We start from the raw sequence: 11,865 nt of genomic DNA on the forward strand, positions 1-11,865 counted from the left end.
GTATCGTAGCACAACGTGATTTAGCTTCATAAGCACTCTCACCCTGTGCATAATATTAACAAAATGCAGTAATCCTAAGTTTGTGCTGTGGTGTGAACGATTAACGTGGACACGTTGAACTGTACGAATGCTCGTCGCGGGGAAAAATATTTCGGGACGATCTCACCGCTCTCTTTCTTTTGCAGCAAAACTATCGATATCAAAGTTATTGACGATGAAGAGTATGAGAAAAACAAGACATTCTGCGTTGAGCTGGGAGAACCTCGCTTGGTGGAGATAATCCTTAGTCCAGGTGGAGTGCCGCCTCTGGGAGTTGACGTCACGTGTGTGTGATGTGTGCGCGTGTGCCTGTAGGTTCATCGGGGACACAGTCGGGATTATATCCACGGCGGGTGAATGTTGGTGGCACTGTGTTTTTTTTTCTTTCACAAATTCCTCATCAGAACCCGAGTTCAGAGTGGACTTAAGTCTCTATTGCTTTACCGCCGCGCAACAGCAGCCGAGTTTAATTTATATTTCTCGGCGGAAACGCAGGTCATTGAACCGAGTCGTCAGTTTTTGACGTCGTCATAATGGTTGTACAAATATAAATGGAGACCTCAAATGGCCCCGTAATTTTCTTTTTTTCCTCTCTGCTCTCTCTCTCTCTCTCTCCTGGGTATGAAAGGGTCCGAGCCATTTGCATTTCCAATGGCGGACGCAGCAAATGGGCAAAACTCGTCTGGTCGGGACAATTCGGTAGCGCCGTTGCCCCAGAGCGTGGCGAAGTGCCACCGCAAGCGCCGCGGTGCGATATTGCCGACTGTGTCCGCGTGTTTGGGCTCCAGGTCCCCCATCCGCCTCCCCGCCCCCACCCCATCTGCATGCGCTCATTGCTGCCTGGCGCTCTCCCACTGTGCCCTTGTCCCTCCCACCTTCTTTGCAGGAAGACGATTCAGGTTCATATAAATAATGATGGGGAATATGAAAAGCAAGAGAATTTCTTCATTGCGTTGGACCATCCTAGGTGGATGAAGACCCCAGGTGTGCGAGCACGGTTTGTTTTCGGTTGGCTGAGAGCCTCCTTGCCCATTCTTCTTCCTCTTCCTCCGCTCTTGGAGACCGGTGCACCTTCAATGTCCTTCCCGGCTGGATTCTCTCTCCCTGACTTTGCCTGCTCAGTCCTGTCGTCCTCATCGCTGCTCTACGGAAAACGGACTCCCTCGATGGTCTCACTTCCCGGACTAACGATACAATTCTCGAACTCTTTTAACCTTTTTGTTCAGAACATTTGTCCCAACCCTTTCCGAACTAAATGCACGCCGCGAGACTAACGCGGATTCACGGGCATTTTCATCACGAAATGCAACAACAGTTTTTTGCCTATTTTCACTCAAGAAGCGTTCATTTCCGACAAAAGCGTTAAACCCATTTACCGCGTCTGCTTTTTTTGCAGTAAACACATTTCTAACTTCCGCTGACGGGGTCAAAAGTCACGGGCGTGCGCAATGTGTCAACAGCGATTCCAATTATAAAATATGACCTTCCCCACGCGACGTAATCTTTCAGCATAAAATCTCATTCCGTCCGTGCCCTTTATAGATTTCCCATTTGCCTTAAAGGTGTTAGAACCAACGCGTAAATGCATAACGGCGGTGTAAAACCAACACCATGTACAACGGTAATGCCCCTCGCAGGGAGTAATAATTCCTGCAGTGGCGCGGGGGGGGGGAGCAGTGCGTGAGTGTGTGTGCACAGCTGCCCAATCCCCCCCCCCCCCAAGTAAATTCCAGGCAACAAAAAAAAAGAGCTAAAATTAAAGACGGGGCACATTTGTGTGTTTTTGACGCTGGTGAACCCGCAGCAATGCCGAGCCACTTGGTTGCCGTTGGGAGTTGTAATGCGGTGGCCGTTGCAACTCCGACGAACTGGCAGTGACTGACAAAAAGGAGGCAAGGTAGAGTCGGCCCTCGAATATTTGATTTGGTCTTTGTTCGCTCGCAGGCGCAAATGCTGGCTTCCAACCCGCCCACCACCGCCGTTCTGCGGCGAGACGACGGCCGCAGGAAGAATTTATCTGACCAATAACGGCTGCGAATGATGATTCTAATAATCCCTTAAGCAGACGGGGCAGGGCGGAGAGGGGGGGGGGGGGGTGGAAACGCTTCTCTTGCACAGAAGTGGCGCGTCAACCACAAACAAGACGCCTCTTTCTCTCTGCCACCACCGATTTTGCGACTAATGATTTCAGCGGGTGGTATTAGGGGGATCGTCCAGTCAATGCCATCGACGGTAACGTAATTAAGAAAAAGAACACAATTCCCATTATTATTATTATGTTTTTAAAGATTCCAATGACCACGTCTCATTTCATATTTCCTCCATCTCAAGCGACGCTACTCTGCGACGCTGCTGTCCACCCCCACCCTGTACCCCCCCCCCCCCCGGTAGCCATGGCTCTTGCACGCCCCCGCACTCCGGGGCACCGTACACGGGCAATGCGCCATGTGCACATTGCCACGGTGCCGTGGATAAGAGGCGGGGTGGGGGGGGCATGTTGCCGTCGCTGCCGTGTTTTTGAACCTCGTTTGTAAGGTTGCCACGATGTCATTTTTCACGACGCAATACGAGTCGTCGTTTTTTTGTTTTCGTAGCCATATTTGCACTCGGTTTAGGCCACGCGGCGCTATATTTACCTGTCAAAATGCTTGTCATTAACCCCCTCCGATCACCTAAGATTGTCACGTTGACAAAGATGTTATTTTTATTATTCATACGCGCCGATGTATTCATTACAAATTCTGGCCGATTAAGTTTTTCCACTCGATCTCCAAGCACGGCGAACAGGAGCTCAAGTTGCCGTTGGGGAGGAACGCCGCCATACGCTGAGGTTAAATTCGGTCATGAAAAACCTCGGGCCACCAGTGGGGAGGACATTTTATTGGTCATAATTCCATCAACACATCAGCACTTATAAATAATATCTTTGTGTGCCTGACAAACTTGTCACGTGGTGGAGCGGTTAAAATGACGAGAATTGTTTTTGACATGAATCCGCCAGCACGTGACAGAGCGCAGAAACCAACATGGAGCACAATATGAAATTAATGTTCGCAATTGAACAATTATCACGATATGAGTCTCCCGCGACATTGTCGTCGTATTTCTTTTCATATTTTCATGTTTTCCAGCATAGATAATGATTACTTGATAGGTTCAGCAGCTGTAGTTCATTCAACATAAGCGTCCTATAAGTATTTAAATAACTGCAGCTTTACGACCCATGACCCGTAATCTGTCAGTAATATTCCAAACACTTCAATAATTAAACAAACTCGGAAAATAATGAGGTCACATAACCACCATGCTGTTAATTACTCCGAAATTATATTCGTAAAGCACTAATTTTACGGGCATTTTCTCTTTATTTGAAACCATTATCATTGTGTTTATTATATCATGAATATATTTACCAGGGAATTGCATAATCTGTTAACGGGTAAAATGAGCAACATCAATCGCGATGCAGTGAAATATTGCGAAATGTCCTCCACGATTATCGTGGGCCTTGTATCATGCGACCCATCGGTAGCTTCACCGCATCGTGGCATCGTGGCAATCTTACTCTGCTTAGCGCTTCCAGGAGCTCTGCCCCGATCGGAAACGTTTCACTTTTTCTCGCCGTTTTTCACAACTGCACCCTTGTGCACACCACACATCCCTGCACCCCCCCCCCCCTCCTGCCGTGTGAAGCCCATGGTCATGTCGTGGGTGTCGCCGCTCGCTCGCCCGGCATGTTTGCGAGAATGGATGAGCGGTGCGGTGCGTGGCAAGACCGCCTGCCGAAAGATGGCGTTCCGTAGATCACCGCAATTAAGTGTCGCCGCCAATTTTTTGTTTAAAGGGAAATGCACGTGGGGAAAGCAAACGGCTCTCATTTTGTAGATGTGTGACCAACCGGCTCGTGTCCCCCCCCCCCCACTCCGGAGCTGTCCGACTGGCATTTCAAGCTTCGTTAATGAGAACATCTGAATACGATGCCGGATTTAGTCAGGCAGAGGAAGTTGGCAAACTGCAGACGTGTATAGTGCGAGGATAGGCGATTAGCCCGACTGCCATGCCGCCACTGCCGGGGGGAAATCGAAAGTGGTTCAGCGTTAATTTTATTTAGAGAGGCACACCACCGTTGGTTTTAAAGGTGTTATTAGTCACCGCTGGGAACTGTAGCGTCACGACCGCAATCTACGATAGCTGGCGCCAAGCTGTGCCAAATGCTTTTCCGCATGGCCTCATGGGAGCCTCGGGACATCTAACCAACCTGAAGATGTACTGATAAAGTAATTTTATTTCAGTTTTTCTTCTGATGACGTACATGTAGACGTACATCATCGGAACAGAATCAGAAGAATAACCGATGACTCGCACGCACGTCATCAGAATGGGAAAGGGTTGAGAGGTGGCAACCGTAATCAGGGAGGTGAACTCTGAACTTTTCCCGCATCCATGTCCGTGGCCGTGACGTTGTTCTCCTGACTCGTGTGTGGTCAGACAAGCACGAGAACGGACTGCAGGCCGAGATGGATAAGGAGGAAGCTCAGCGGATCGCCGAGATGGGAAGGCCCATCCTGGGGGAGAACTCCCGCCTCGAGGTCATCATTGAGGAGTCCTACGAGTTCAAGGTGGAGGCAAAAGTACGATCACAATGGGGCCTGGTGGAGTAAAAAATAATAATTGTTGACATGTGCCGTTGGGTGCTGCTGAAGATGATATGCGTACTTTGGCTTCACAGTTGAAATAACCAAATGGGCCAATTTTGTTGAGTAGCAGCGTTAATTTTGCCAAATGTTTTAACTCCTCTCAAATTATCAGCTGATTGCTTAAATCCACATTTACACAAACGAAATTACTGCAGGCTTTATCTGTCCATGAACCGTGGCACCTTTAAATTTCGATTTAAAGCTTTTGTGACTGCAGGGATTCATCTTCTTGGTTCTTTCGGTAAAGTCACGTAGAATGGAAATAATGAAATAATAAAAATAAAACAGAAAAGACAGCGTCTTTCCGACAGACCTGTTCTTCACCTGAGGACGGCTGCTTGCGTTGTGGCCGAAACGTCGTGAAAATTATTTTATTATGTTTTATTTGTATTATTTTATTATTTCCCTTCTACGTGACTTTACCGAAAGAACCAAGAAGACGTGGCACCTTTCTTTCACGATAGCCTCGCGCCATGAAGAAAGTGCAAGCAATCACCAAACGGGCGTTCACAGTTTCACGCGAGCGTTTCGTCTACCCTGACTGCGCTCGCGCGCCCGTTCTGCTGCCACTCAGAGCACGGTGGACAAGCTGATCAAGAAGACGAACCTGGCCCTCGTTGTGGGGACCAACTCGTGGAAGGAGCAGTTCAAGGATGCCATCACCGTCAGCGCAGGTACACGGTAGGGGGAGGGGGTTGAGCAGGTGGCGGGGCGGTTTAAATCCCGCTGACGAGCAGATGTTCCGCGTGCGCACCGCTGCCTTTCTATTGCCCATGCGGGAACTCCCTCGCGCTCTCCTTCATTCACGGCCGGCGATGCTGCTCCGCCTGCTTGACTCTAACCAGGGCAGGGGAGAGAGAGAGGGGGAGGGGGGGTATATCAAAGATACTGAATATAAATCACGAATTCAATAATGAAGAATGTTTACCTTTTTCTCGAACCACATATATTCCGCATCGTATTCCATGGGTCCCATCCTTTATGAGCTGAATCATATTTGAATATTTCACGCGCTCAGAGTAACAACCGTAAACAGTTTCAAATTGGACAGAGCAGTGGAGGAGATGGGGATAAGGAGACCTGGGGACATGAACCCGTAGAATGCAACTCAATGCATCACAAAGAATGTTAAAATAAACTAAAACCAAACCCGAGGGTAGATTGCAACAGGAGAGGATTCTTTATTTTAGATGGTTGAATGGCTGTGCTCAGCAACTGGGGGAAAAAAGAAAATCGAAATCCAACTAACTAACCTTTTTAATTTTTCACAGTTAAGGCCCCACTGAGCTATGTCGCTCTTTTTCATAAACAACCTGGTCACAAATTGATCGCTCGATTAAGTGGCTTACCACGTGGAAATGTATAGCAGCCAAATACGCACGTTGATTCTAAATGTGGAGGGATAAACCAGAGGACCTGGAGAAACATCCACGTGACAACGGGAAGAGAGGCATGCAATCTCTAAATATACAGCAGGTATCAAGGTTGGGATGAAACCCACAATCTTCCTGCAAGCTATCGCAAGGAAGTTAACATCTCACCACCGTGTAGATTGTATTGAAAAATCAATTACACGAGATCGTGGTTTCAATTGCGACCCTGACGCCTGTCTATTTGGAGTTTGCATGTTCTGTCCCTCTCCCGCGTGGTCGCGTGGATTTTCCTCCTGGTCCTCTGGTTTTGTATTGAAAATACAATCTACGGGTGGGTAAAAACAACAACAACAACAACAAATCAAAACGCGCGATTTATTTTGTTCCTCTCTCAGGCGACGACGATGACGACGAGGAAACCGGCGAGGAGAAGCTGCCGTCGTGCTTCGACTACGTCATGCACTTCCTCACGGTCTTCTGGAAGGTGCTCTTCGCGTTCGTGCCACCCACGGACGTGTGGAACGGCTGGGCCTGCTTCCTCGTCTCCATCTCCGTGATCGGCCTCCTCACCGCCATGATCGGCGACCTGGCCTCGCACTTCGGCTGCACCGTGGGCCTCAAGGACTCGGTCACCGCCGTTGTGTTCGTGGCCCTCGGCACCTCCATCCCAGGTGAGCGTCGCCCCCCTCATCCCTCTCCCGACCCCCCCTCCCCCGCCCCCCTCTCTTGCTGCATGGCAGACCATGGGAAAAATCAATTACAGGAGGTCGTGGGTTCGATTTGGACCCTGTCGCCTGCTGTATGTTTGGAGTCTGTGTTTCTAGGTAACTGGCTAAACGGGATGTTCCATGTGAAAAATAAACACTGAGTTGAAATGGCGGAAGAAGAAATTAAAATAATAATAATGGATCGTGATGCCAAAGAGGTGGGAGTAATGAATACAGAAGGCTGACCACGGTTCATTTTTCAATTGCTTTAACTTTTCAATGTATGCTCCTGCTAATGTAATTCTTTCACCAGTTCTTTAAATGACAGAGAACATAGAAAGATGTCACATTACATATTATCTTGCCATTTTATTACGTACAATTACTTTTTAGTGCTTCGAGTACAGGATTATGAGAAGACTAGGGAAATGACAGCTGTCTCTTATTTTCCGTTGCAGAGCAATGGGTTCTTTTCTCGTGTCAATAACATTCTAGTTTAGTCAATAATCCCTTTCCAGACCAATATTATCAAGCAAGATTTATTTAGGCAAGCTCTGGGCTGGTTTCAACCTTCTGGGTCTCATCTGCAGAGCCACGCTTGCGAATAAAATGCTGCTTCATTCGCAGGTGTTATAGGCAAGAGCACTCCGTATGACATATGGGACATCGTTAAATGCGAAAAGCCATATGGTACACAATCTCATTGTGCATTGCTGCGGAGAAATGCATAATGAGAAGTCCTCTGAAATTCTGCAGCTCAACCAGCGATGGGGATGTGCGTGCATGTGGTGGTAAATGATGCTCGAGGCCTCTTGCGATGTCACAGCCGTGAATATCCCTGTGATAAAGCTAAGAAGCGGTGGCATTTGCGGGGGGTGGAAATGGCAGCACGCGCCTCGTGGATTGCATAGTCGCAGGATTGGAGCCGTTTCATCTTCTCACAATGCAGGCAGCTGTGTCTGTCAGCATGACGGCATCAGCTGCGTGTCATCTGTGTGCGCCTGATTGATGGCACCTCTGTGTGCCTGTCTGTCAACATTGAGACGTTGCACTGTGAGAGTTACAGCTATTGGTATTTTCTTCACGAAGTGATCGGCATCATTGGTAACAATTCTTAAATTGAATCACAACCCAGAATTTTGGCGATTCATCGAGTTTCATGTCAAATGGGGGGGAGATAATGGGATGGGGGAGGGAGGATTGTTATATTTCTACCACAATCGTTAAGAGGTGAGAATTATCCTCGATTACAAAGCACATTTGAGACCCCCTCTCTGTAGTGCAGTGGTTTGCCGCCTGAGTTTCGATTCCCGGGCCACGACTAATATCAGTGGTGAGTGATCTCTAACCCGGACCTGCCCCCCCCCCCCCCACATCACCAACCTCCGCTGACCAACAGACACAGAGGGAGCAGAACCGTCATCCAGCAGCATGTTAACAAAATTCCCGTAAAGTATCATTCCATTGCAATTAGGAGTATTTGGCTGCTATACATCTTCACGCGATAAGCCACTTTGTTGCGCTATCATTTGTGATGGCCAGGGCCTTACCTGGTAAAAAAAAATAATAGTTTTTTTTGTTTTATTTAATAACACTTGATTATTTTTACGACTTCGCCAAATACGTTGGGAATATTTCCTGCCCTCGCTCCCTTTTGCAGAAATACCCCCCCCTGCCCCCCGCGTTATCTTGCACGCTCTCCCAAACCCCACGCAACTCAACCCCCCCACCCCCCAAACGAATCTCCGAACCTTTCTTCCCGGGGACGACAGACACGTTCGCGAGCAAGGTGGCGGCCGTGCAGGACCAGTTCGCCGACGCGTCGGTGGGCAACGTGACGGGCAGCAACGCGGTGAACGTCTTCCTGGGCATCGGCATCGCGTGGACCATCGCCTCCGTCCACTGCTGGGCGAACAACAAGAAGTTCTACGTGGACCCCGGCACGCTGGCCTTCTCCGTGACGCTCTTCACCGTCTTCGCCTTCATCTGCGTCGGCGTGCTCATGTGGCGGAGGAGGCCCAGCGTGGGCGGAGAGCTGGGCGGTCCACGAAACATGAAGCTCATGACCACCGGCTTCTTCATCTTGCTCTGGCTCATTTACATCCTGTTCGCCGGGCTCGAGGCCTACTGCCACGTAAAGGCCTTCTGAGCAGGAAGCGAGCCAAGATTTTTATTGTAATAGCGAGTGGGGGATATCTATGAAAATTGAAAAAAAAACGGATATATGTATACGGTATATTGCGAACGGAAAAAAAACTCGAAAGCACTGTGACGATACGATTTTTGTTTTGAAGAGAATTTTAAACAAGACAGTGCATACAGGCCTTCTTGGCAACTGAAGAGATTGAGTGTGTTTTTTTTTCTTACCGTGAAGTGCGGTTGTTACCTTGTTTTAACTAGAAATTTTTTGTAAAATATCTAACGGCCAGAAACATCCTAAGGCACAACTTTTAACGGTGCGGCTGGAAGGGAGGAAAGACGAACGAGTCCCCGAACCCACTGCAGCAGTCGTCCTGAGGTCATAAAACAAAACCCAATTGCGGCATCGCGAAAAAAAAATCGAATTTCCAAAACGTGTAGAGCTCAGCGGCTTTAGGGAAATTTGGCCAACAGCCCCTATAATGGTGCACAGTGAGCATTCGGCAACCGTCTCTCGCAGCAGATACGTGCAACGCATGAAAAAAATTCTGAGCGGGCGCTACTTTTATGTTAAGGATGAAGGGCATAGCCCCGAAATTTACTTGTGCCGCAAGTGCCACACCACTGGGCCGAAGAAGCGCCTCCTATCGAGAGAACACGATCAGGAGAGCCCCTCCAAAATATATTTTTGGCCTACACTCCCACACTGGCTATTGTTTTAAACGCGTGGGAAAGTCAGCGCCGCGACAGAGAGAAAGAGGCATTTTCACATTCGTGTGCCAGATCTGGTTCGGGCGGAACCTTTGCTGCGTGAGTGACAACAATTCAGCGAGGGTTTCATTGCCACTTCAGTGTCGAGGCAAAGCCGCCGCCGCCGCTGTAGTGCCAGTGCAGACGACGTCTGTGACTTTGCTCGCCGAGGATTGCGCAGCCCCACACGCCTTGGTTGCTTACCCTCCTCGGAATTCGTATCACCAGGCCTCGTTGGCAGAATTAAGGGCACGGCCGCCACACGCAGCTGTCAGTAAAAGTGACAACTGCTCTAGAAATAAAGCACAGTTAGTTTCTTAGATTTTCTGAGATAATTATTGTAATAATGATAAGAAGATCATCACATATGGTTTGTTTATATTTCGGTTTTTTTTGCACCTCTTACAAAAAAAAGCAATTAAAATTGTACGCACCAAAGCCGTGTGCTCGAATACCTTTAATTGGTTACCCCCCCACCCCCCTCCCTTAAATCTTGCATGGCACACGGTCTGAGAAAAATGTCGAGGACACACACGAGGCACGCGGTGGGAACGTTGTGATGTCGCGGAGCGGTAAGAAACTCGGCAATGACGTATTGCGATGAAAGCGCGGCTGGTTCTGCCACGGATGAGATTCAGCCCTTGCGGGGTGTCCCTCTGCACTCCGAGTCGTCTGCCGCGCTTCGCCGAGGAAATGCCACGGCTTGGTTTTTTTTTCTCTTTTGCTTGACATTTGTGAGAAACACAGTTTTAAAACGCGGTTTTTAAAACACGGTTTTAAAACACAGTTAAAAGAAAATGACGTTGCAACAGAAAAACACAGTGTGGGAAAATCCACGCGTGGAAGAAACGACGGAGGGCATTCATCATTGTGGGCACGAAAAGCCACAAACTGGATTCCCAGCCATTTTCGGCAAGTGCAGCTTGGGGAACGCTTGCAACCGCAGTCATTTGGTAGCTTACTCAACAGTCCATACGATCGGCCAATAAACGTGATCAATGTTCGTCCACCCTGTCGCTTGAGTCCTTGGTGTGATCGTTGCAGCCTGGAGCCCTGTTTTACCGTCTTAACATGGTACAGGTCACAGAAAACCCGACGACGTGGGAGGCCCAGACTCTTGCGGTTCGACATGTTGCTCCGCGCAAAGAGGGCCGTGAAGAAGGGTGGTGGGTCGGACAATGCGACGTCCGCTTCTCGCGAAGCAGAAAGGCACCTTCCTCGATGTCGCGTTCAAGCCAGCTCGCAATGATGACAGCGTCGGTCGGTGGGCGCTCGTCGTTTGAAAAGAGCAAAACGTCGAGAGCTTCGGGGAACTTGCCCATCGAGCCGGCCGATCTCCTCTCCCGTGGCCCGCGCGCGATCAGCGGTAAGCGACGGACGAGATGGGCCCTCGTGGCCGTCACGCATGATGGATGATGACGGACACAAATATGAAATAAAAACACAACACACTTGCAAGGCACGGCGATGACCTTGCGACGGGGAAACGTGGAGCGGAAAAAAAACCCAACTCTTTCTATGGATCCGGGGGGGGGCAATCGGCGTCGACATGCCGATGGGGCCAGTGTGGAGGGTGGGGGGTGGTATGTTACATTTCAAGGAGATGATGTGTGACAATTTGGATCCATGTAATTGTGTTTGTGCCACGAGTGGTTAGTTAATTTGATTTTAGAGTGTAATAAACCCTGACTTCTCTTACGGTAAAGTAAGTCAATTGCACTCTGAGCATTAGATAATTTTTGTGAAAATAAATTACGACGTATGAATCAATTTCGGCAACGTGCCGGTCGGCTGCCGTCCCCAAGGAATGTACGAATGATCTGTTTTCGCCGCGTTAATCTGTAAGGTTTTCTCGCATTATGAATGTGCTTATTGGAAGACGACGGTATTTGTTGCAGAGAATCGCGCGGTGCTTGTTGTGACGTTTTTGTTGTGTACCCCGACGCAATGTGTGTGAACCGGGCGCCGCTTAAACATCGCCCTCTTCAGCTCGCGTTCTAGTTGTGGTCAACCCGATCCCACTTGGAATTGCAGTCGACTCGATACCACTTGTACACAAAGCCCAATGCCGCGTCATTCCGTCGTAATTCTCGCTGAGAAACCTGGACATCACTATTCTACTCAAGCCGTCGTATTTTGTATCGCACGTACAAGGTGAAA

At 48.9% G+C, this 11,865-nt stretch overlaps 1 protein-coding gene across 4 annotated transcripts in view; it reads left to right on the plus strand.

The window, feature by feature from the left end:
- Positions 1–11,218, plus strand: part of LOC133341452 (sodium/calcium exchanger 1-like) — a 140,139-nt gene extending 128,921 nt beyond the window's left edge. For 2 of the 4 annotated variants that reach the window (XM_061550096.1, XM_061550097.1), the window contains 5 exons: positions 926–1,023; positions 4,528–4,658; positions 5,311–5,410; positions 6,505–6,780; positions 8,589–11,218. In XM_061550096.1, the coding sequence (XP_061406080.1) occupies positions 926–1,023; positions 4,528–4,658; positions 5,311–5,410; positions 6,505–6,780; positions 8,589–8,965 (982 nt within the window). In that variant the 3' untranslated portion in view covers positions 8,966–11,218. Of the gene's footprint in view, positions 1–185; positions 293–925; positions 1,024–4,527; positions 4,659–5,310; positions 5,411–6,504; positions 6,781–8,588 lie in introns of all 4 variants that reach the window. The other 2 variants (XM_061550098.1, XM_061550095.1) reach the window with 2 other exon arrangements.
- Positions 11,219–11,865: the final 647 nt, after the last annotated feature.

The sequence above is a fragment of the Lethenteron reissneri genome, chromosome 11 (assembly GCF_015708825.2).
Source record: "Lethenteron reissneri isolate LAM-NWPU_2019-01 chromosome 11, ASM1570882v1, whole genome shotgun sequence".
In the NCBI taxonomy this organism is placed as follows: domain Eukaryota; kingdom Metazoa; phylum Chordata; class Hyperoartia; order Petromyzontiformes; family Petromyzontidae; genus Lethenteron; species Lethenteron reissneri.